The sequence below is a fragment of the Pollachius pollachius genome, assembly GCF_949987615.1.
Source record: "Pollachius pollachius genome assembly, chromosome: 17".
Lineage (NCBI taxonomy): Eukaryota > Metazoa > Chordata > Actinopteri > Gadiformes > Gadidae > Pollachius > Pollachius pollachius.
In genome coordinates this window covers 8,444,080-8,470,039 of record NC_136950.1, presented here as the reverse complement: position 1 = coordinate 8,470,039, position 25,960 = coordinate 8,444,080, and the positions used below count along the sequence as shown (strand labels likewise).

Genomic DNA, 25,960 nt, shown 5'->3' with positions numbered 1-25,960 from the left:
TTTTTGTCTGGCCTCCCGGTGAACAAGCCCCTGACAGGGGTGTGATGGAAAAATAATGTAATCCCTATCAGATCTTGTGTTTAATGTCACTGACACAGAAGAGGATGACTGAGTGGGTCGGCTGATAAACACACTGAAGATGACTCATGTCCTTTTTAGTTCCTCTTTACCTCCAGCTAGTGTCCAGGATTAACTTTGGTCTCAGACATGAAACTTAAAATGCTGACTTTCAGGGGAAATGTTGGATTTTACGCTGGAATCCAATGCTTGTTATTTTGGACTGGTTGGAAGTAGGATTGCTAAAGATAGTGGTTGTTTCTCTCCGAGGTGAAAGGTTCTGGGTTTGATCACCTATGTCTACCTGTAACCCTGAGCAAGATGCCCTAATCTTTACCTGCTCCTAATGTCAAAATACTCTGAATTGCTTTGGACTCAAAGTGTCTGAAAATGACTGCAAAACAGTTGTATGATGCAGTGTTTTGCAACACTGGAAAGAGATAGAAAAAGAGCGCGTGTGCAGATCTCGAGGGCAGAGGGGATGAGTCCCATCCAACTTCTGAGAAACATGAAGTTGTTCCACTCGCCCCAATATAAATTCTTTCTGAATATATTATGTTATTGAAAAAATATGTTTAATAGAAGTTGAGTCCACCTTTGAAGTAATTCACTCACTCTTTCACTCATTACCCCCCATATAGTGATACCCCCCATATAGTGGTCTGACCGTTTGTTACATCAGCTCATTTGATACACGTTGGTTATGTTATTGACGTCCCTACCAGAGAATACTCTTGAAAATGCCCATATCTGTGTTCCCCTCCTAAGTTGTAATGAGATCTGTGGCCTTGGGCACATGTGCAACTTATGAAATAAATAAATGCATGTGTTTTCTGGAGTATAAAAAAATAAGGGAAGCCATCTGTTCTTCTGGTGGTTTATGATTTATGAAAGAAGACATTGACCAGATAATGGCGTCACAAAGAAACGTCCTCACAGGAAGTACGCTGGTACACCGGCTTCCTTCCCCACGGCAGGAAGTGGACAGCAGGTTTGCACCAGACGGAAGTGGAGAAAATACACGTCAGGGGGAACCTAGGAAGACAACAACGGATGTTGGAAGTTGTTGTGATTTATATGGAGAGGTTTTCTTCACACTATATATATATTTCCTGTACACATCTAGCTACATTACGCGTTAGAATGTCAACACAGATGAGATAGGAAAGGCTCATTATTATTATATCACTACTACTATTACTATTACATTACAATGGCTAATGCTAATGAAAATGCTATTACTGCCCCCCCCCCCCCCAGAATGTGTGAGCAATAGCGCTGGAGATGTTGGTGATAAAATAGCCCAAGTCATTCTTTCCCATCCGATGAAATCATACCTTAAGGGGGTATGACGTCATCACCGCGGGATGTGGAAAACTGTGTGCCACGATGTCACCAAACAACAGCTTCTCTGTGGTTGATCTGGCCATGTGTGCGTTTGTTGTCAGAGATAAATGAATCGCCGCTGAAGAAAGCCTAAGATCTAAGAGCCCTAACCCTTACACCAATTCAATTTAATCTGTTATTCACTATTTTAAATGTGATTTCTATATAGATATTGCATTATTGCACCAATCAATATGCTTTGTAACATACAGAGTTCTCTCTCTCTCTCTCTCTCTCAAAAACCTTTAAACAAATATGCCACCATGAAAATATCCATTTCACCTTCTGTCAAACCCTATGCAATTTACGCTTGTGTGAGGTCGGAATCTTTACCACATTTCATTGTCAGCTTGTTGTGACAAAGATTTTGTTGTGTTAGACATGAACGTTGCCTTATGGTCAAATACAATGTACTGACGCGTGCCTTCTCCTGAACTAATCCCCTTGTATCTCTTAATGGATGGAGAAAACCTGCCCTAAATATAGCTTTGAATGTGAGCTCTATGAAGATGTTATTACCGTGGTATGTTATTACGGTTATCCCCCAACACCTTGAAACCATGTAGGGGATTAAGTCATTGTACACCACATATTGGTACACTTGTTCTAAAGCTGCTTTAGGTGCTCTGTTTTGGTCTTCCACATACCATAGAGAAATATGGAGCCACGGTTAGCAAATGTTTTTATACCACCAGATTTTATATTTCAGAATATCCCACCACCGTTGTCTGTGTAACTAACCGTTTCGAGTGAATGTTATAATTAAAGGTGGATACTTAAAGTCGTTTTTATTTATCCTGCGATTTAAAAAGGATTAAAATTGAAGGCTGGTAAGCTGTAAACAGTCTCCACAGTGGCACTTTTTCAGAGCGGCGCCACTGGAATACAATTAAGTAAACCAGTATTTAAATGAAAAATATAAATGTATTTGATGTTATGTTTTCAGGGATGGTGAAGATCAGAGAAGCCAGTGACATTGAGCTGAAGCTGAACGAAGTGGAGAGACTTCTTAAGAACGCCATCAATCTGCCCTGGAAGGTACAGTAGAACAAAGTAGAGTACAGTGTAATATTGCAGAGTACAGTAGAAAACAGTAGAATAGAGTAGAGTAGAGAGAATAACCACAACATGCCTTGGAAGTCACAGTAGAACACAGTAGAGTACAGTGTAATATAGTAGAGTTCAGGATTAGAATACAGATGAACAAAGTTAAGTAAAGTAGAGCAAAGTAGAGCAGAGTAGATCCCAGTTGAGTACAGTATAATACAGTAGAGAAGAGTATAATACAGTAGAGTATAGGAGATCTTCTAGTAGTAGATTTAGTTGAATATATCGTTTTTTGGTTATGCAGTAATGGTGACGCCCAACCACAAGGTACTGGGTCCAATTAAAAATGTCCACCGCCTTACTGTACCTCCTTCTTACTCCCTGTTAGTCGCTTGTGGATAAAGGCGGCCTCCAAGTAGTGAACAGTCATTTCTACAGCCCGAGGCCAGCATTTTTCCTTGTAACTTGACCACAGTAGGAAGATGGTATTGCGTTGAGAGTCTGCAGACAATAAGAGGAATCCATGATCCGCCGCAGCCACAGCTGCATGGTCACACCGCGTTTCTCCACACTTAACGCTTCGTCAACAAGTTTATGAGGCCAGGACGGAATGTGTCTTCCCAGCCAAAATATAGTGATGACACGGCACTGTTAGTGTTGATTACCAACTCTATTCTACATTAAGGACGGGCGAAGGCTGACAGTTGTTCATTTGTACTTTGTCATTTTTAGTTTAGTTGTAAATACAGATTTTTTTATTAGCTTGTATTCATGTGATACTTCTTTTGGCAGTCTGCTGTGTGTGAAATATTGCAGAAAGGGCTTACAACATTTCCTTGCTATGATGATTTAAATAACCGTTCCCTATGGACTGAACTGGGCAGTCCTTGAAATTTGGGTTGTTGTCTTATACGCCTTGAAAGGTTGTGAACCACTGCTCTACGTGACTGTATATTATACGCTATATAAAATATTTATTTATAGATATATCGCTCTCTATCTAGTTCTCCAGGTCAGAGGTCATGCTGACGTTCTTCGAGCGCTCGCCCCTGGACCAGGTGCTAAGGAACGATAAGGTCCACAGAATCCAGCCCTGCTTCCAAAGCCCTCTCAACATATCAGGTACATCATCATTGCATTAAGGTTCCAGTGCGTTAAGGTTCCAGTGCGTTAAGGTTCCAGTGCATTAAGGTTACAGTGCATTAAGGTTCCAGTGCGTTAAGGTTCCAGTGCATTAAGGTTACAGTGCGTTAAGGTTCCAGTGCATTAAGGTTCCAGTGCGTTAAGGTTCCAGTGCATTAAGGTTTCAGTGCCTTATGGTTCCAGTGCAAGCATACATGTGAGACAACAAACAAGAAGAAAGCAACCCTTTGATGTTAAAGGCAGTCTCAGAACATAGGTACAGATCTGCAAGCTTAAACTGGCACTATGTTTTTCATTCTGGTCCACTTTTGCCCTCCCCGCACCTTGGGAAAATCTTGTCTGCAGCACTCGTCCCATGCCTATTCTGAAACAATTTTTTGGTTTCATCATTGACAAATCATCATGTTACAACATTCAGGTTTTACCGGGCTGGAAGACTTGCTTGCAGGATTAACTTAAGGTTTCTGTAGTCAATAACATAAGTCTTAATATCGTTTAGAATTGTGGACATTTTCAGATGACCGTTGAAAGACGGTAGTCTGCAACTCAAGCCTGTAGAGGTGGCTAATGGGATAATGAACATAGTGGAGCTATAAGACCAGGTTAAAACAGTATTGGTATTAGTTGGGGACAAACCTTAACATGGCTACTTGGTTTACAATGGGCGGGACCGGTATCTGCGTCCTGTGGGGGGTTAGAAAAACACGTCCGTAATATCCCCACCCAGGGGTCAGGCCAGTCACCATGACAACAGGCCAACAGAACTGGACTTTTCACCCTCAAGGTCGGCTAATTTCTTCAGAAGATTGTGACACAACCACACGTAAACTAATGACACAATCGCACAAGTCAGAGAAGACGGGTTGGACCACTCTTTCACCCTGAAAGATATGTACTCAGTACTCCACCCCCCACATAAACCTAGAGGAGGTTAAGAGGCCTTTGCAGTAATAGGCTGTAAAATAACTGACTAACTCAATTCAATTTTTTGATTTGTTTTCTGCATACTGCATTGATTCGGTGCAAAACGGGATTGGGATATTAGGCTTTGATAGGGACATTTATAGCCTAACCTAACATTACGTCTTCATGATCTCCGCCCGCTCCAGAGATCATGCGATCCAATGGGTTCTGTCTGGCCAACACCGAGACCATCGTGTTTGACGAGCGCCTGTCACCAGTGGACAAAGAGAGGCCCTCCTCCACCGACTCAGAGGAACACGCGTGAGTTCTCCTTCACGTTTACATCTGGTCGTTTAGCAGCAGACGCTTCTGTCCAGAGAGTCCAACTGGGGAGGTTAGGGAACTCTCAGGGGTGCCAGAGCAAATGTTTTACTGTAGGGCTAGAGACAGACAATTACTAGGTTTGTTTATTGTATGGCAGCATTAGTAGATCTGCCCTCCTCTTCATCCTAAATGGATTATTTTTATAATTAATAAAAACATTACGCTCATCGGGGTCATTTTTAGAAGATAGGATGCTAAAACAACCAACAAAGTAAGCTGTTTAATATATTTAGTGCTAGCACTTTCAGAAGCCAGGCTTACTCTTCCAGTATGATCCAGACAATACACAACGATGCCAGATGCTCTGTACAGCCTCGGTGTTCGGCTTCATGGATATTTCATCATCATCTGGAAGAGTGCTCTTTGTACTACCCGATTGGATGTTTGTGTGTGGAATTCCTTGAATACATATTTGAACTTCCTTTCACACACAAACGCACACACCCCACAGGAAGTGTCTCTGTACACCTCTTCCTTCCTCGCCTGGGTGTATACGGAGTTAAGAGGAAACAAACGCTTTTGTACAAAAAATATAACATTCTTTCATTTCTCAAGGGATAGAATTTCCCATTTCTATCACCTATAACTGCTACCTGTCGGCATCCTTGAGTAAGATGCCCTTCCACCCCTTCCTACTTCATAACAACATCTATCTCCAAAATAAAATCATTTTGACATTTTGAATAAAAATAAATATAAAAAAATAAATATCAACACGCCTGGTGTGTCCCGCTCCCAGGTACGACGACGGAGGCTACCTTCCCCCGGACCCTCTGCCGTGCAACGAGGACACAGAGGCCTACGTCACTAACCTGTCCTACTACCACCTGGTCCCGTTCGAGACCGACATCCTGGAGTGAGGCGCCGCTGCAGGAGAGACACTACCTTTGGCTGTTAGCTTGGCTCACGCTAGCTCCCCTGCTAGCACCTCACCATGCCAAACCAGACGCCGAAGCCTCCGTCTCAGCGGAACACGAAGGCTGTGGCAGCCGCCTGGTCCCGACTTGAGTCCGTCAACACGGTCTCGGTTGTGGCTGTGATTTGACCAACGAGACTGAACACACATACATGCGTTATCGTTTATTGGTTGGTCTATAATGTCACCACGTGCCTCTGGTTAAACTCTCTCCGCGTCGAGGACAGTTGGATGGAGATCGTGTTGAGAATGACAATAGGTTTTCTCCACAAACTTTTCACCACAAAAGACTTTAACCCCAAAACCTGATAAACTCTTCCCCAACTTCCACTGGGACATAATGTTCCCCTGACAAACTGCTCCAACAGCATCTTAACTTGGTGCGTCTCAAGTGTTGTTATTCAGTATTGTGAATCTTTCTTTATAACGCTGGTTTGCAACGCTGTGGTAACAGCTTCAAAGAACCTCTGTCAGCTCAGCCTTTAACTTCAACTGCTAGCATTTTCCATTTTTTTGTTCTGGTTTGTATCTTTGTGTTTTTGTGAATGTGGTGTTAGAAAGCCACCAGGAAAACATGGCTTGGGTCTTCAGCAGCAAAGAAACAGACATGAGCAGATATTTTATGTTAAATACATGCTGGCCATGGCCATTCAAATTTTATTTCATATATTTCTATAAAACGTTGCATCGGCCTTATGGACCACACGATTAAAAACGATTTGTTTTATTTTAATTTTACATTTGGGGAATAACATGTCTACCCAACTATAGCTTATATATATAAATATATATTGTTATATAGGAACAGAGTTCTGCTTTTAATGTTAATACAGACTCTAAAATTACCACTATAAGCTGTGAGAAGGTTTTGACCCTTTAACATGTCCATGATGCATATTTAAGTTGTTTTTTACTAAACCAATATCTTAATATTGTATTTAACTTAGACTAGATCTAACCAGAGACAAGGTCTTACCAGTATTTGGAAATAAACAAAGAATGGAATCATCTTAATTTTGAAGCAATACTTTTACAAAAGAAAGAAAAGTAAAAAATAAAAGTTTTGCATAAAGTTTTGTCCTGTTATTGTGTTGTAATAAGTCTTGTGTTTATCTTGGGAAAACATCCATCCAATTATTCTGTGTTATTGTGAACCACAAAAGGAGGTTGTTCTTCAGTGCTCTTTCAGACTCTTCTCTTTTCTCGTAGCTCGGCAGGGACACAGCAGGGGCTTCACGCTCAGACTGAAATATACCGAAACAGAAAAACCTTGTACTGTGTCTGCAAGGAACTAACAACTAGGTCATACTTTAGTTTAGGAACTTTTAGTTTGTAATGAATGATTGTGAATCTCATCTCCTAGGCTAATTCTTTCAAACCACCAGAACAGTGTTTGTCACTTTGCTTCGTGAATAAATGGACAGTAGACTTGGAAGAGCTTTAAGTTTCCTGCTGTTCTCTCATGCTCTTTCGCCATGTTTCAAACTATCATTTCGTTTTCTTTGTACAAATCCTCCATTAACCGGAGGAGGAGATAACAAACCGAATGGAGAATTAACTTTTCTGTTTCAAAACTGGTGTTGCGAAATAGAGGGTTATAATGTAAAATGTGACAACTTGATTGTTATCATGACTCTTAATTTAGCAATATTACACAAGAGTGTGTGTGTGTGTGTGTGTGTGTGTGTGTGTGTGTGTGTGTGTGTGTGTGTGTGTGTGTGTGTGTGTGTGTGTGTGTGTGTGTGTGTGTATCTGTGTTAGAGAAATGTAGAACACTATTTGATGAGGATGCTGGGGTGATGATTTTGGCGGTGAAATGATTGAGTGAGTGTCGGTCACGGTTAGGGTTAGGGGAGAGCGGCATCTTGTGGTCAAAGATATATCTTCTCAGAAATATTAAAACAATTCCCCAACCAGGAAACGTTAGCTCGATGAAATGTAAGCAATTTAAATGCATTCTAGATTACCTTTAAATACATAAGCTTATTTCAGCACTAAGCCCCCCTGTCAACGGACTTAATGAAAGCCTTGTCTTTATATCTGATATTAAAATAAGGTTCTTATCTTATGTCATATGTTTAGCATAACGATCCATTATCCATTCAAAAACGTCAAATACAAATATTTGCCCTCAAACAGCGGCTATCATGAACATCTCTTTCAAACACATCTGTGCGTCCCAAGCGGCCAGGATGCTGCGTCACACTGCGCATGCCCAGCACCATTGAATTCAGCGACTGTATTTCCTGCTCTCTGTTACCTCCTTGCAGCGATGGCTCAAGTCACAGCTTCTCTTCTTTGTGGAGGTATCTACACTTTTGACATTTTATGATCGGATTAACCACTATATGTTCCGTTAACGTAACGACCAGAGCGTCCTTGAAATTAGCGCTTTCTTGGGGTGTCAACATGGTTAATAATCAAACAGACCGCATAGACGACATCGTGTCAGCTTGTAATGCTTCCACCACTAGGGTCTTTCAACAAAAAGGCTTGCAGACTTGCCATCAATTGTACATTGGCATTACGATAGCGTTAATTGCACTAACCCATAACCCGTGCTTCATGCCGTCGCTCTCTGCAGCCGTCGTCGCCCTGCTGAGTTCAGCGGTGCTGGCGTTGGTCGAAGACCTGGATCAGACGTAAGTGATGCTCTCTTTTCTACAGCCTACCGCCTAGTCTTGTGGTTATATTGCAGTTTCCTGTGTGTGGCTTTTTTTGGTGTCCACGGCATCTTTTAGAGATGGTGTCCATCCTCCAACTAGAGAGATACGATTCAGCCCACAGAGTAGGCTACTTAATCAGCATTTTATTCTTGACTCGGACGAGCTGCTCCATTTTAGACCGGCATTATACAAATATAATTTAATGTGGATGTGGATGTTATGGTTTACTTTTAGGTTCATTGTGTCACTTGACTTATGGTTGAATAGCAGACTTGTGGTGACCGCCCCTGGGTTAATAACAACACGCTGACTGGTAGTTTGATGTTGTTTCATGGGTCGCTTCCTACTTCATAAATATTTCGCTGAGTATGATGAGTAAACCTGACACATGGGTGATTTGGTGGAAAAATGGCAATAAACAAGAATTGTTTTCTTCTCGATATTTAAACATGGGCACTTTTTTGAACCATTGTGTGGGTGGGGCCCCTTGGCAGTAACTGCCACTCAGTAATGTGGGATAGTTTCAACAATGCCTAACTGTACTGTTGACTGATTTATCTTTGCATTGACATTTACATTGCTCATACTCAGATTGTGCATATATATATATATATATAGTTGTGAATATTATAGTTTATACAGAATATAAGTTTTACTAATAGTTTTTACTCTTCATTTAAATGCAAGATATTTACAAATGTCTACTTCTGTCCTCTTCTTTCTGCTGCTGTAATGTCCCGCCTGGGATTAATACAGTTTCTATTATCGTATCTTATCTCACCCTCCAATCTGTTCTTAGAACAACAATCAGCTCTCATTCATTCAGTAAAAGCCGATGGTTCCGGGCTATTTCCATGTTGTGTGTCGGATGTACTTTAATCAGCTTTCAAATCAACAATCGTATTTGACTATATTGCTCTGCAAAACCTCTTTCCTCAACCATCCATCCATTTTCCGACAGCTTTAAAGACACCCGCATGAATGATATCTGGCTGGTCGATGTGAGTGTTTACACACACACACACACACACACACACACACACACACACACACACACACTTTGAAATCCTTACAGTATGTCATTTGTGTTATTATAATCCAAAGTAAATTACGTTACATTAACCTCCCTTAAAGAGCTCTTTAAATATCTCTGTGTGTGTGTGTGTCCAGTTCTACGCGCCATGGTGCGGCTACTGTAAGAAGCTGGAGCCCGTCTGGGCCGATGTGGGAGCTGAGCTCAAGGCCTCCGGTTCACCGGTCCGCGTGGGCAAGATGGACGCCACGGCCTACTCTGGTGAGACCCCCCTGGAGCCTAAATGATATCTGACACTAACGTCAAGGGGATGCTTCACACATAGTATACGCAAACCTCCTCCAAAGTAAATTACGTTACATTAACCTCCCTTAAAGAGCTCTTTAAATATCTGTGTGTGTATGTCGACTGTTGAGCCGACTTCATTTTTGGGAGAGGTGCATGTAACCTACTTTGTGACCGCGCCCAGGGTTTCACTGTAAAAGTATCATTGGGCCAGCGCTGCTAAAAACACAGTTCTGCTGTATACCACAGGTTTTACTGCTAAATGGAGTACTGCTGTATGTCACACCACTGCTGTATTACAGGTTTTATTGCTGAACACATCATAGTACAGATGTTTTTTACAGGTTTTATTGGTTAACACATCAGAGTAATGGTGTATACCATAGGTTTTACTGCTTAACATATCAGTACTGCTGTATACCACCGTTTTTAGTGCTAAACTCAAGAGTACTGATGTCTTTTACAGGTTTTACTGCTTAACAAAATGGGTCTGAATGCGAAAACCCAATGTCTATTATTGAAGACAAATGTGGGGTCAATGAAGGCCCATTCAGTATGCATGATGTCATTTTATAGATTGTTCATCGACTAAAATAGTTTGAATGATGACACCTGATTTAAATATTTTGCAGGCATGTCTTCTGAGTTCGGGGTTCGTGGATACCCCACGATCAAGCTGTGAGTATAACATCAACACTTAAGCACTAAATCCACACACTTTTACACACATAACCACATAGGTAGAGATGGTATATGAAGCTGTTCTGTGTCAATAAACAGATCCCTCCTGATGAAGCCTACCTTTAAAACTACTGACAAATCATATACCATTCTTATATAGAGAAGACACCAACATTCTCAAACTTTTTCAATAATATTTTTGTAGATATTATGCTTTGAGGTCATTCAATCGGTTCAGAATGTATTGCATATATTTATATGCAATACATTTTTATCATGACATTTTTCTTTGCTGCCATCTCAGCTTCTGTCAAGAGAGTATTACACCACACCGATTACACCACACCGAGCATTTCCACAAATAAACTACAATTCCCATGAGCCCCCACTGCATGCCGGCTATTTTGGCAGAGAGCTACTCTGTGTCCCTGGTGTAGTTGTTTTGGAGACGGCGATGTGCTATGTAGTGACGGTAGAGCGCGCACTCGCCAGTGTACTGGGGACCTTGTGATGCAATACTCGCATTCGTTTGTCTTAGACCAAACCACTACTACTGGTAGCTACTACAGTCTACCAGTGGGCATCCCTCAACAAGATGGCCGAACTCCCATGCGTATCTGAAAACATCCAATTCAACTTGCTTTTGATTTTTTTTCTGTGTCTGCCAAATTGTATCAGGCTTTCAGGCTGCTGTAAAGAAGTATCAACACTTGGTTAATGCGGGGGGTTTATAAAAACCTGTTAATGCCAGGTGTGTATCAAAGCTTGGGTCGGCCTGTTCTGGGATTAAGCAGTCCTTCCACAGTATAGCAGAACTTCTGGGGGGAGAAACAGGCACAGAGCCGGAAACAAAACCCTCAAGGGGCAGGGTTGTGGCTTGTTTCATGTTTTCTTACGGAGATATTCTACGGAGAAAGCTTGTTTGCACGATGGGATGAAGTTTTTTCCCGAAAGTGATTTCTACCATTGCAGACACTTTATCACAGTCTACTAGTGTTGGCCGAGTTTGTCAAGTACGTGCTTACAGATCCCCGTCTTCAGCAACATGATTGGTTGAAACAAATATGAAGCGAAAGAACGCCCTGTTCACCAAGATTTGAGCTATTCTGCCATGAGACTTGAGACAGGAGACTGAATTATTAATCCAAAAAATGATTTGTGAGACTAGAGTAGTCCCAATATTGTTTTCACTCTTATATTTCAGGTCTTGTGTAATGTGTCTTAGTATTTAGAAAATAACTAAATAAAAAATCAAATTATTGTAATAACGTCTTATTATTAATAATATTAATGTTTATAATAATATTAATGGTTGGTGTGAATTAGGCTGATAGGAAGCATGCCAACGCAGGTAGGTGATAATAAGTGACAATCTGCTCCTGGGGACTTCTCAGTGTTTGATGTGGAGTTCATGACAACCTGGGTCTTCTGGGCACTCAGCAAGGCCTCCTGGGATTCACTCTGTGGAGACGGAGGGTTCTTGAACACCTCTCCACTGGGAATGTATTGTTATTACTTAAGGCCAGTTGGAGGTAGTGTTTTCACAGCTTTCTGAAGGAGTTGAGATATATATATATATATATATATATATATATATATATATATATATGTATATGTATATATATATATGTATATATATGTATGTATAATATATTAGTATGACTTACTAATATATAGATATGTATTAATATGAAATACTATGCTAATGTGAAGATGACATGTTGCCATCGATCTGCCCTCATCCGTCTGTGTCTCTATCTCTCTCGCTCTCTCGTCTCTTAGACTAAAGGGGGAGCTTGCCTATAACTACAAGGGACCCCGGACAAAAGATGACATTGTTGAGTTCACCAACAGGGTATCAGGGTGAGTCACGTGTTGGTCTCTGGTGTGTGTCGTGCTGAGCATGAGTGCCAATGCCCATATAATATTAGCTGGATTATGAGCATGTATTTAGATAGAAACAGACATCAGTGTCCTTTAAATGTTACATGATTGTGAGAATCGTCCGTGTGTCATTGGCCTGTCTTCACGTGAGCCGGCTCTGTGTTTGTGCAGCAGGTCTTGTACATCACAATGCATCATGGCGCTACCCCGCACCATTATGTGATGACTCGAGAGTCATCGTAATACGAAATCCTAATTATATACATATATTTACCTAGACCATTCAAAACTTTATTTTGACATGTCTCACAACAATGTCTCCCAATAATGACAAAAAATGTACAAACACCATTGCCACCAATCGCATCCCTATGCTCCTTTACTTCTGGAACGGAGGATGTCGTGCGATTGGACGTCACTATGTATAAGCCCTACACCCCATGTGAGCCAACTATTCCCCAGCCTGGACCTGCTGAATGTGTGCATCCAGGCCTCTCGTGGGTGCCATTGTATAAATTAATCCACCTAGATTATCCGTCTGTAAACTACACTCCATAGCCCGGACCCTGATCAAAATCATATATCCGTTTTTACTCTGGCACTGCAGTTGTGAGTGTTGGCCACTAGATAGAGCCACAGGCCTTTATCTGAGTTTGCAGCCCGTCACGCTTCAAGCAACAAAAGCCACGCTTTGGTTCAAATATTGAATTTGACAAATGCAGATGGAATGTGTGTGTGTGTGTGTGTGTGTGTGTGTGTGTGTGTGTGTGTGTGTGTGTGTGTGTGTGTGTGTGTGTGTGTGTGTGTGTGTGTGTGTGTGTGTGTGTGTGTGTGTGTGTGTGTGTGTGTGTGTGTTTCTCTAGGCCAGCCGTGCGGCCGCTTCCCAGCAAGCAGATGTTTGAACACATGTTGAAACGACACGACGTGCTCTTTGTGTACGTGGGCGGAGAATCCCCGCTAAAAGTACGTAACACACACACCTTGGCCTGGAAAGACATAATGACAGACTGACTGATCCTTTATAGTGACTCTGACAAAGAACTTCCAACCAGTGGAAAAAGTTAAATGAAAGCCATGACTATGCCCAGAAATCCTCAACAGCCCAACCAAAAACTTTCCAAGCATTCCCAATAGTTCTTTGACAATTCTGTATAATTCTGAGAACTCTGGCTGAGAACTCTGGCTAAGAATTGATTCCAAGAAGGCTATTCGGAGAAGTCTTTCCAATAGTTACAGAGAGCTCTTTCTGACGGTTGTCCTTTGGAGTGTTGGCAATGCTGGCAGTTGTGTGCTGATGGCTGTGTTTGTTGTTATTTTTTGTTACTGTAGGAGAAATACATTGACGTGGCCACAGAGCTCATCGTGTATACCTACTTCTTCTCCGCCTCCGAAGAGGCCTTGCCAGAGGTAAGAGGCCAAAAAACAGGATCATTTGATCAAAGGTTGTCCTGCTGGCATTAAATCGTGAATCACTGGAGGGTTCAGCAAAAGAAATCAGCCTTCCTATGCAGAGCAGGAAGACTCAAGAGAAGCCTTGAAACACCCTAGGCCCTCCCACTGTGGCCAATCGCATTCCTTCCCCGTTTCAGTTCCGCCATATATACTGTTGTACTTTGAAAGATATTATAAGAGCAAGATGCACTCACAATGTCATCCCTCATTGGTCACTTTAACGATGCCGACCAATCAGGCGCGGAATACCGCTGTTCTTGCCCTTTGGGTGGATCTCCACTAGAACAGTCGGGGGGGAGGGGTGGTAAAAGCCAGCAGAAATTTAACAGCGACTTATTGGACCCTGAGATTTACAGTGTCTCCAAGTTCAATAAATCTCTGTGAAGCCCTTGTAGCTCTAATGCGACACTTTAAATGTCTGGCAGTTATTAAGGCCTGCCGCCTCGGCTTTATTTTTTTCCCGGGCGGGAAGTTTGCTTCATTGCAGCTGGCCTGCTGCCTTTGGCCCTCCCCTGAGGCGTGGGGTGGAATTCGGGAAGGGTACAGGCGAGGTTACGGAAAGTCAGGGTTCAAACTATGTATTTTGTTTGTGGATTTAACTTTTTGTAAACCAGTCGATGGCCCTACCGGAGATTCCCTCTGTGGCGGTGTTCAAAGACGGCTCCTACTTCACGTACGATGGTGAGTACTCAAAGGGCCCAATTTTATTTTATTTATTTGATATGTATTTATTACATTTATCCGTGTCCATTCGGATTTGTACCCTAGATACAGAGAAGGTGTATTTCTGTCTAACGGGCACCTATTTTACCACGAGGTGTGATCAGTTATCAAAAGCCATATCAACATGATGCATTTTGTGAAATCATAAGTGGGAACTCCACCCAGATGCGTGATGGAATAGGTTAACTTTATGGACTGTAACAAACGGTTGGCTGGTGTGGATATAAAATAGCTCAACAAGGTCTGACGTCAGTGTACACACAATGATGTGCTTTTATTGGTCAGTGGAATCTTGATAAGCCATAACAAAACGTGTCAAAATCAACTGGATGTCTTCTCCTACCAGTAGTTACGGTCAACTTGGGAGCTGCTAGTAAGATTCCCTATTGACTTCAGGGCATACAGCGGAGCTTTCTTCTAAACGTGTGTGTGGTGATACAGCAACACATCTCACCCAATCAGGCAAAATAGTTAATAGTAATTCATAATGAATAATTCCTGTCAATATCTGTGACATCTTGTGCTAAAGTGTGCACCGACAATTTGATCCACTCTAAGATGCTATCGTCTCTGGTTTTGACCGCTGGTTGGTCGCTGTTCCTGTTTTTAAGGTAGACTCAAGAGACATACAAACAACACATACACATGCTACCTGTACAAACAATCAGTTTAAAATCATATTTACAGAAATAGTTTGCCTTACTTTTCTATTTATCCAATGTGTTAGAGTTACAAAGATGTCCTTTACAAAGAAATTGTTGGCCACTAGTTTGCAGAAAAATGTGTAAAGGAAAATCCTTTTGTTGGACTGTGAGGCCAGCACTGCTATCCTTCCTCTTCTGGCCCTGCTTTCATCTCCTCCTCTTCTCCCCTGTTCTCCTCCGCTCCTCTGAGGCTCGTGGCTTGCTATCTCTCGCCTGGGTCTTCAATCCAAGCCTCCCCTCTGGGCCCTGAACCCCCCGGCCCCACAGGGCCCCGGCTGCCCAGAGGCCTGGTCCTGGGGGTTGTCAGTATGGCGGCTGGTGAGGTTGTGGTTGTGGTCGTTTCTGGGCGGAGACGCACAGTGGCTGGTGTTTGTTTGAGGGATTTTTCTGGGCAGTAAAAGCCGGCAGAATGACCAGGCTTTCACTGAACAAAGAGGCTGGTGGCAGTATGAACACTACAGTACGAGTCCTACAGTATGAGTACTGCAGTGTGAACGCTACGGTATGATGACTACAGTATGAATGCTACAGTATGATGACTGCAGTGTGAACGCTACAGTATGATGATTACAGTATGAATGCTACAGTATGAGGACTGCAGTGTGAACGCTACAGTATGATGACTACAGTATGAATGCTACAGTATGAGGACTGCAGTGTAAATGCTACAGCATGACTGTAGTGTACTGGCAGACGCTGCTGTTCAAAGAGACTTATAGGGAATCTAGCTTTGTGTCTTTAAAGAGCAGGTCATTGGGGCTGTCCTGCCAGGTTAGGCCGGGGGTACTGGGGTTTGAACCCAGACCCTTTCAGCCGGTAGGAGCTCCCCAGCCCCTAGACTGCCCCTTCACTAGGCGCACATCCCCAACAACCCCATCAACCTGGTTGGTCATGTGACCAGCCAGGACTCCACCCCCTCCCCCCCCCCGCTCAGCGAATTAGAAGCAGCTCCCCGCGCTCCGCCAGGATGCGCTGGATGTCGCGGCCCGACGTCGCGTCCGCCGGCAGGCGGTAGCGTAGCGACCGGGCGTCCAGGCAGAGTGCCAGCGCGAACGGCGCCCAGTACTGTCCGTTTGGCACGCCGGGCTCCCGGCTCACCACCCGCAGCACAAAGTCCACCCCCCCCGCCCCGCCTCCTGGGGCCCTGGCCTCAGGGTCCGGGACGCGGGGCCAGACGGCGGTCTGCTCCAGCGGGCCGTTGCGGAAGGCGGGCTTCCGGAGCCAGAAGGCAAGCAGGCGCCGGTCGAAGCAGCGGACGCGGAACACAAACAGGCCGCTCTGCCGCGAGTCCTCCAGCACACGCATGACCAGGGAGTCGCGGGCGTCGATGGCCGCCATCGTCATGGCGACCGCCAGGGTCCACGTTCCCCTTGTTTGCGCTCGTTGTTGATGGAGGTGAAGGCTTGCTTTATGCCAGTGGTTTTATCGCCAAGACGCAGGAGATGTAGTGAAGCCACTAGGAAAGGATGAAGAAAGTTATAATCACCTTATCTGCTACTTCGCTTTGTCCCTGGACTCAACCTGTGATCTAGACTTCAGCTGTAGTCCACAGACCTCCTCTGTAATCCAGACTTCACCTGTATTGTTCCTAGACTTCGACTGGGAACCAGACTCCAACCGTAGTCCAGACTTCACCTGAACTCCAGCCTTCCCCTGTAGTCCAGACTTCACCTGAACTCCAGCCTTGCCCTGTAGTCCAGACGTCACCAGGGGCTTGTCTCTCTGGGTCGGGTTCCGACTGTCTGGGTTCTGGAGCAATCAACCCCTTGGCTAGATGATGTCTGACCAGAGCATACAGGCCGTTTTGAAGCGACAGCCGGCTGTAAACTGGGGTTGTCTACGCTGGATTTGCATGAACTAAAACGGTCAATATGTAAAATGTTATCCAAAGCGACCTTGAATGCTCATGTCATCAAGCAGCCGGTCGATGGGGTCGGCGTCTCGCTCCGCGGTTGGCCTACTGTGGCGTCCGCAGCCAGACTGCGGGGTGTCGGGGGTTTAACGGGAGTCAAACAGCCGTGTCTGGACCGTTTTCGTTCACGGCACTTTCAAAACCACCGCAGCACTTTCCTTGTTGTTATTTGCAGATCACAGACCTCATGCATGTTTAATGAGCTCCAAGTGCTCAAGTTCCCAAGTTATGACAAAAATGCAGAACAAACTGCCGTCGTGACCCAAATCGCCTCCAGTCCTGCTGCCTATCACATTTCACGCCGGCGCTATTTTCTCTTCCTCTGCGGTGGATCGATGACTTCGGATGGTTCTGGAGGTAACCTGGTCCACTATTAGGAAGAGATCCCACAGTGGAAGAGCTCAGCTCTTTCGGGAGTTGCTCACGGTTACTGAAATTCATTAGGTGATTGGCGAGTTGGTTTACGCATTCGGTACGAACCGCCTGATTCACTTGTATTGCTGAGGCACTCCCAGCCAATGCTGCCCGTTTCCTGTTTGGAAAAATTGTATCATTTATATTATGGCAATTCTATTTTCCCCAATAATACACATAGTTGTGGCAGTATTACATGTCTGGCTTAATAAGTGTGACACAGTTGTCATGTCATTGTATTTATCTCCGTTATAACAGTGTTGTGTTGTGATGTGAATAATAGAAAGAAGGACATCGAAAGAGAACCATATATAAACAATTAAACAAATGCCACTGCATTATCTAGCATCTGAGGCCATTCAAAACACTTTTATGGCACACACACAAACTCACTCATGCACATGCACACGAACACACAGCCACGCCAAACACATCGACGTGTTAAACACTTTACCCCTAACACGTTGACACAGCAGACAAATGATTAGGCTAAACACAACCGCATGATAGACGCAAGACCGTGGTAGACCTTTTCATGCTCGGTACATCAACACGCTGGACTGTATTCGGATGTGAAACAAACTGAACCCAGCAGTTATGAAGCCAGCCCTTATGAACCCTGCAAGCCTTTTAAAAGCCAGTCCAGATGAATGCGGGCCAGGTTCACTGACAGGCAGTGAACCTGTTCATTGTAGATTAAACTCCGCTCTCCACTCAAACTGTCTGGCGGCCGGGTCAGAGCGGCCGGGCAGATAGACCAACGCTGGCCTCCCCTGAACTCCGTCCAGACAACACTGATGATGCTCTGACCCGTGTGTGTGTGTGTGTGTGTGTGTGTGTGTGTGTGTCATCGTAATAGACACAGCACTGTTCCAGGTCTTAGTGGCGTCTCCCTCATGCGGCTCAGTTTCCAGTGTGTCGGAGCCACCCGCTTGTTTGTACTTCCTCTAACGAGGGCACTAAGACCTCGTTAGCTAAGTAAGGCGTCATAACGAGCTGTCGGGCCACGGCTGGCGTCGATTAGTATTAAAGTGTGAAAAGGCTTCGGGGCAGAGGGAAGAGCGTAGCGCAGCCCATGTCTCTGCTGCAGCCCGGCCTCAGAGCCACCGGCTGGGCGCTTCATTAGCATATGGTGGTGGTGTTGTCTCTCTGGAAACAACATCTCCCAGAATGCCGCTGACATGGACGGTGTGTTTTTAATGCAGCAGATGAATGAGGCACTGGTTCTGGTGTGGTTGAGCACATAAACAAAGAATACTTTTCAGTTTTCCACAATTGTCTCCAAAGGATGCGGGATTGTATCTCGAGATCAGAGGAGCTGTGGCTTACTGGGCAGAGAAAGTCACTGACAATACAGCCTGTTCCAGCCTGACTTTATGCTTGGTCAAACACTATTTCCCTGATATCTCGAAGTCTATATTATTTCCTCTAAACTGGCTATCCTGTTTGTGAGCGAGAGACTGTCAAACGCCAAGCCAACTCCTCAAATCCAAGCCAACACCGTAGCACACACACACATATACCCACACATTTGTGTGTGTGGTGCTTTGAGTGAAGGCTGATAGCAGGGCGACAGCACCCAGCCAGTTTCCTGTCCAATCAGCTGTAGACTCCGCAAACAATGATGATGTGTCTGAGCAGGTGTCTGAAACGGGGAGAGAGAATGTCTCTCCCTCTTACCCTAATGTCCCTCTACCACAGAGTATGAGGACGGCAGCCTGTCTTCCTGGATAAACAAAGAGCGTTTCCAAGGTTACCTGCAGATTGACGGCTTCACTCTGTATGAGCTGGGGGAAACAGGTAAGAAGAGTTACATCCTTCACTCTAAACTTCATCATCCCTCACTTGACGGCCCTGTTGGTCATTTGACAGTTAGGCTACCATTTTGAGAGCACGTTCAGAGAGGAGTGGACTTTGTATTGTGCAGTCATGTGGTTCTTTTTTATTTAGATGTTTGATCTGTTTTCTTTTTATTATCTACATTTTATAAAAATAATTATAATGGTATAATGCATAATTTTTCAGGAGCATGAAGGAAAAGAAGAGCATATAGACAAGATAAAATATGGGTATTAAGGTAGTTACTTCAGTAGTGTTACTATCATGTAGATGCTTTTTGTTTATTATATGGTTGACATGTATCACAAATCCATTGTTATGGATGTACCGACCCATGTGTCAGCATATGTCAACATTCATACAGCTTACAGTTCTGCAGTATACTGAAAAATAACGAATACTATTGGTATTGTTTTGAGTTTATGTTGTAATTCACACACTACACTGAGTTTGTGAGGTGAATTTAATATCTGAGCATCATAGCAAACCGATGTTGCGCATGGGAGTAATACCTTTGGGTGACCAATAGGAGGCAGTCTCACTCTCTGGTCTTTCTGGACAAAAAAGTGAATGGAGACAGGAAAGTGGTACGAAAGAGGACATTTATCAGAGGACCAGAAGTTATACTGATAATACACCAAGTAGAATCAATCTCCCAGCTTTCTTTTACCTTCTCTCTGTACGTGTCTTTCTCGCTCTCACCTTTTGAGTGATGTTTTAATCCCTGTCTTCCCCTCTTCCCTGCAGGTAAATTGGTGGCCATCGCCGTCATTGATGACAAGGATCCGTCGGATGAGTGCATCAGGTAGGTCGGCAGCCATGGAAACAACAAAAATAAAGAGAACTGTTGGAGTGCCTTTTTAAAACCGTTCAAGTAGGCCCCTCACGTTGTTTAATAAATGATTTTTGTTTTGACAGAAAATCTTTGACATTTGTCTTCCATCTTTTCAGATTGAAGTCGCTCATCCAGATGGTTGCGAAAGACTACAGGCAACACTTTAACAGGTACGCTACGGAGACTCTGGCAGGTCAGATGTCGAACCGCTCTTATGTTATTCTACGGTTTATTCAAAGAAGGTATTGTTTGTTGTGTTGTTTGTATGGCAATACACCGTTTACACGTTGTGTACACGTCTGTGCCATGTCTGCCTCTGCGGTCTCTGAGTCAGTTGGTAATCACACAAAATGTCTGCCAAATATAGCAGGCACTTTCAGCTGCCAATCAAAAAGCCTGGGCTGGTTGCCGCGGTGTTGGTGTATGATTGCCTGTTTAACTCTGAGCCAAACATCCAACGGCATAACATTCACCGCAGGCAAGGACTTGTATGTGTTGCGAAACATCCCGTAAAACAAACAAGCTGTGGGCCAAATGTGACTGGTAATTGTGAAATTAAAAAGTCTGCTGCTTAAAGAACAGGTGTTAGAAAAATCTGGCTGCTTTTTCTAGTTAGTGTGTGTGTGCGCGTGTAAATAAAATAATGTGTGCGTTTGCAATTAAAAGAGTGTGTGTGTGTGTGTGTGTGTGTTAGAGAACGTTTATGGTTAATAATTGGTAGGCATTAGACCACTTATGTTATACAGCCTCATGTGTGCCTCACACTAGTAGAATGTTCCAGAAGATCTTTTGTTCTAGAAGAAGGATGAGATCTATGGCGTCTGAAACTGCATATTAATGTGCCCCTGAAATCCATATGAAGTACTGTACTGGATACTCCAACTGACGGATCCTATACATGCTCACTCTCCAATACCCCAGTTGAATGTGAATACAGAAGCTCTGATGGTGTCTGGGGGTCTTGTGTTCCAACAGGGACTTCCAGTTTGGACACATGGACGGAAGCGACTACATCAACAGCCTTATCATGGGGTCAGTCATCCTCCCTCCTCCTCCTCCTCCTCCTCCTCCTCCTCCTCGCTCTACACTCCCCTGCCTCGCTATCACCTCCTCTATCTCCACCGTATAGTTCACTTCAGCGGCGGCTGGTGGTTTTTAAAGTGAGGGAGGAAGGACTGCGTGCTTGGTTGCCATTGGCCTGTTAGTGGTGTATGGCGTCATAAGTATGTGAGACTCAAGTTGTTTCAGGGTCTTTTGGGGAACTACAAAATAGCAGGGAGGGATAATTATGTGAATTGATACAAATCCACCAGCGCAGCATTGTACTTTGAATGCTGGTGGGCAGCATGTCTTGGACTACAAGGGCAGAAGGAAAGGATGCAAAGCCATTTAGTCAAATCAGGCCTACTCTTGATTTGTAAAACTAAATAAAAAAATCTGGGCCTAGCATTGGCCTCAATGACTGAAGCTATTGGTTGTAATTTGGCTGTTTGTAGCTGAATTGTAGCTGAAAATGTTTATTTTCAGCTACAATTGTTTTAAGAAAAATGAAGACACAAGACCAAAAGTGATGCCATTTAAAATGCATCATGCTCTGAATGCTATCAAACAGAATGGTCAGAGTAACTAAATAATTAAAAGAACAACAAGAACATTGTTTCACAACTATTTGCATGGGCTGTAAGCCTGAGGCAAATGTGGATGTTAATGGATGTTTCAGAATGTTGGCCATGATGTTAAGCCAATTAAGATTGAGGGACTTCTGCCTGGCCGCGGGCTGCGCAGCCCGGCCGTGTGCTACAGAAACGCCAATATAACAGAGCCGCACTGTACCGCAACGAACAGTAGCGCACCGCTCGGTGGAAACGAGGAAACGACTGAGCGGGTTCGTTGGTTCCAATAGGTCCATGGTTGGTTCTCGTAGCCTCGACCTGAGGGGATAACCCCTCCCTCCAGGCTGCTCCACAGCCAGGGCTCCTGCTTATTGGTTCATAGCGCAGCCATGCGCTATGAACAGACGTAGGCGGGATCCAGGTCCCTTAGCTAGTCACACCCACTCAGAGGAGGACTTTCCTCCTCTCTCCCATTGAACCCCATGTTATTCACCGGCCGCCAACACTTTCAGGGAAATGAATGGGAGACAAGTGGGGCTGAGGGAGGAACGTCCTCCCTGAAGTAATTGTCAATGGGTGATAGGGGGTGCTAATGTCCCTTCCCCAAGGGAAACAAACATTACAATACAAAGGCATTAAAGTAGTCATATTTAAGGGCATTAATTCAGTAGTAGTCTGGGCAATCTACATTTTTTATTCTCAACAATGTTAAGGAGGATCTTCTTCCCTCTCCTCACTGGAGAAGCCTCCACTGGTTCACTTCCTGTCTCCTCCTTTCCTATACCATTGAACTCCTCTCATCCCTATCCACCTCCTCATTACTCCTCGAATCTGCACCCTCCTTCCCTTTAACTCCTCCCTTCTTTGTCTGTTCTCCTTTCCAACTCCTCAACCCGTTTTCTCTCCTTCTCCACTCTTAAGTAAACTCTTCTCCTCTCTTGTGTGTGTGTGTGTGTGTGTGTGTCGGTCTTTCGTCAGAGCCGGGTGTCAGAGTTTAACCAGTTCTCTGTTGTGCCCCCCCCCTCCCCACAGTGAGGTGAAGGTCCCCTCGGTCATCATCCTCAACACATCCAACGAGCAGTACTTCCTGCCAGACGGACCCACGGACACCCTGGAGGATCTGGTCAGCTTCATTACCGGCGTCCTCAACGGCTCCGTCCAGGTCTGCCTCTAACCCCCCCCCCCCCCCCATCAGTCTGACCCACATGTCTGTCTGTCTGACTGACTGACTTACCCGTCCGTCTGTCTGTGCGGTTGTGCAGGCGTACGGAGGGGACGGGATCGTCCAGAGGGTGAAGCGTATTGCGTTCGACGCCAGCGCCACCATCATGGTACGTATCCTAGACACCGTCTGACTGGGGGGGGGTCCATTAGGCAGTCTGGGGGTCCACTAGACAGCGTGGGGGTCCACCAGACAATCTGGAGATCAAACCCGACCATCTTGCGGACCACCAGACAGTCTGGTGGTCCGGAGGGGAGCTGGGTGTTCGTAGGAGCTGTGAGGTGAATGCTAACAGGACCAGACGTGCTCGGGGCGGCAGGGCTCAGCCCAGATCATCCTGCTGAATAACAGCCACTACAGATAGCAAAGATGGAAGATGTGATTATGGAAAGCGCTGATCCACCAGAAGTGGGAGAGCGGGAGCGTTAGGATGTTTTATGTCCGGCTTTTCTTTTAGCAGCTTATGAACTGAATAGTCTGGTGAACAATGGGAGTCTCCGCACCACGCTCACATACTAGTAATGAAACCCGTCTTCTCCTCTCCATTGCTCTCTCTATTTCCTCCATCTCTCACTTTCATAAATCTCTTCCCCTTTTCACTTCCTTAAACCTATTTTCATCTCTTCTCACTTTCATGAATTCTCTGTTGACGTTTCATCTATCTCTACATCTATTACTCTGTGCTCTCTGCGTCCCTCTCCTTTTCCCTTGTCTCCTTGGACTCCATCTCCCATCATGCATCCCTTCCCTCCCCCAGTCGGTGTTCCGCAGCTCCCCGGTGCTGGGCTGCTTCTTGTTCGGCCTGCCGCTGGGCGTCATCAGCCTCATGTGCTACGGCATCTGCACCGCCGACTCGGACCCCGACGCCGGCGACATGGAGCTCATGAAGAGGGAGGGCTTCACCGACGAAGAGGAGGAGGATGACGAAGACGAAGAGCAACGCCGGACGGCCCAGATCGAGGGCCCCGAGAACGACGAAGAGGAGGAGGAAGGGGAGGAGGGGGAAGACAAAGAGGAGGAGGAGAAGGCCCCCGAGCAAAAGAAGACGGATTGATGTGGGACGGAGATGGGGCGGGGCTTGCCGGGAATGGGGGCGTGGTCTGTCCAAAAGGGGGGGCGTCACCCGCCAGGTGGGAGAGGACGGGCGGTTCTGGTCGGTGGAACGCGGAGACATGAACGCCAGAGACTAAATCAGCCTGCTGTTGTTTCTGTTTGTTTGTTTTCATATACTGTATCTCCCCGCCCTCCCACGCCAAAGTAGCCGAAAGCCCCCCGGAAAAACAACAATTGACATCTGTTACCAACCCGTAGCTTAGATTTAAAGACGACTAATAGCAGGTCACAAATAGAAGAGAGGAAATGTGAGGTCCTCAAAAGCTAGCTTATTGCTCATGGTGTGTGTGAGGCCATGTCTCAAACCCCTGCTGTTGCTCCATGTTCCTGAGGCTAACCATAGTGGTGGAGACTTCCAGGTTCAGAGAATGTCAGAACATGTTGCCATGTTTCCTTCTTTTTCTTTAATCCATCATTGCAATAAACCGACGCGTTTTACTCCGTAATTATAGAGCTCCAATTTGTGCTCAATTATTGAATCAACAAGGTTGACATGAGATCCTTTGCGTTCAGACTTTCACTTTCGAGACCTGGAGTATACCTCTGCTCTGTAAATACTGTACTACTCTTTAATAAGTTTGCCACAGTTTGATTCATACGGTTTTCTTGCCTTTTAACTCAGATCCGAGATGCAAATTCCTTGACCTTTTTGCGTTAACCACCTTGAAGTCTCTCCAGGTCTGTCTTGAACTGTAAGATATTTATAGACAATAATCTAAGCCCAGCATAGGCAAATCTGCCATTAATAGCACATTTTTTCCCTCTCTATTGTATGTTCTGAGAATAGATTATCGATCCTCTAAGGATGCAGTTGTGCTTTTCCTGTCCATTCTTATCTCGAAGAGAGGTGGAGAGGAGATACTTTCAGAATACACTTTGTGGGTACGATTCTTAATTCCTTAACTGACTGGGGAGGACTTCTGGGGGAATGCGGTAACCATCACTGTCTTTATTAAATCGATGAATTAACCACAAGGAAAATGCACTGCGATTCTATTATGTCTGTGTGTGTGTCTCTACGATTTCAAATGAAAGATTGTCAATATTCCTCGTCAGATCTGGTCTTGATAAAGGTCAAAGGTTAGACAAAACGAGTGTGCACATGGTATTGTTGTGCACAGGGGTATGACCGTTTCATGTAGAGCTACGTCGATCCGTGGCACAAGTCACGCATTAAATTTAGCATGCAAAAAAAGTTTTTTAGAAAGTAGTGCTTTCTCTCCCAGTAATGTTTTGAACGTACAGTTCGAAACCCAACTATGATCTGTTGGGTTTTTGAAGTTTGGGTTAATTCACAGGGAGTGCTTTTAATTATTTTTTTTAAATTGAGCGTTCCACTCGAGGACATGGGTATTGAATGTCTCAGCTTTGGCCCGGATGTTATGTGAAATCAGAAGAAAAAACATCCTAACTTTTTTAACCCTTTTGAAAAAAGCATTGCTGGGCAGTTGAAACATTTATCCTTGTTTGTAAACTGACCAGTGAACGCCCCTTCTGCCCATCTGTTCCTCCTGCTGTGAAGCTGTTGGTTTGGGTGTGCCCTTACGCTCTCTGTAGTTGCCTCCGTATCTCTGCCTGGTGTCCTCCATATTGCTCGGAAATTGAGGCTGTCAACACACACTTTACTACTGGTTTGAAAATTTGAAATAAAGATTGTCCTCTTTTTGTCATTTTGTGGACCGGTTTATTATGCACGCTCCCATCAAAGCGTTCTCTGTTCTCTCTTTCTCTGAATACTTTCATCCATT

General features: G+C 44.5%; 2 protein-coding genes across 2 annotated transcripts in view; both read left to right on the top strand.

The window, feature by feature from the left end:
• The window catches only part of pxdc1b (PX domain containing 1b), an 8,327-nt gene extending 1,389 nt beyond the window's left edge, over nt 1-6,938 (top strand). Inside the window, 4 exon segments of the mRNA XM_079754534.1 lie at nt 2,390-2,481; nt 3,495-3,612; nt 4,743-4,857; nt 5,660-6,938. Of these exon segments, the coding sequence (XP_079610660.1) occupies nt 2,390-2,481; nt 3,495-3,612; nt 4,743-4,857; nt 5,660-5,780 (446 nt within the window). The 3' untranslated portion in view covers nt 5,781-6,938.
• A 1,137-nt stretch (nt 6,939-8,075) lies between these two features.
• Nucleotides 8,076-25,873, top strand: tmx3b (thioredoxin related transmembrane protein 3b). The gene is made up of 16 exons (XM_079755255.1): nt 8,076-8,142; nt 8,421-8,478; nt 9,464-9,503; nt 9,673-9,796; nt 10,453-10,498; nt 12,284-12,364; nt 13,249-13,348; nt 13,715-13,792; nt 14,452-14,518; nt 19,292-19,390; nt 20,177-20,234; nt 20,381-20,434; nt 21,240-21,296; nt 22,910-23,039; nt 23,140-23,208; nt 23,857-25,873. The coding sequence occupies exons 1-16, from the start codon at nt 8,109-8,111 to the stop codon at nt 24,151-24,153; spliced, it is 1,392 nt and encodes a 463-aa protein (XP_079611381.1). The 5' UTR covers nt 8,076-8,108; the 3' UTR covers nt 24,154-25,873.
• Nucleotides 25,874-25,960: the final 87 nt, after the last annotated feature.

Bases quoted from the DNA above. Each gene is read 5' to 3' on its own strand.
- tmx3b (XM_079755255.1), top strand. From the start codon at position 8,109: ATGGCTCAAGTCACAGCTTCTCTTCTTTGTGGAG. The intron at 10,499-12,283 runs GTGAGTATAACA...CTCGTCTCTTAG, and splicing joins GGATACCCCACGATCAAGCT to ACTAAAGGGGGAGCTTGCCT. The intron at 13,793-14,451 runs GTAAGAGGCCAA...TTTGTAAACCAG, and splicing joins CCGAAGAGGCCTTGCCAGAG to TCGATGGCCCTACCGGAGAT.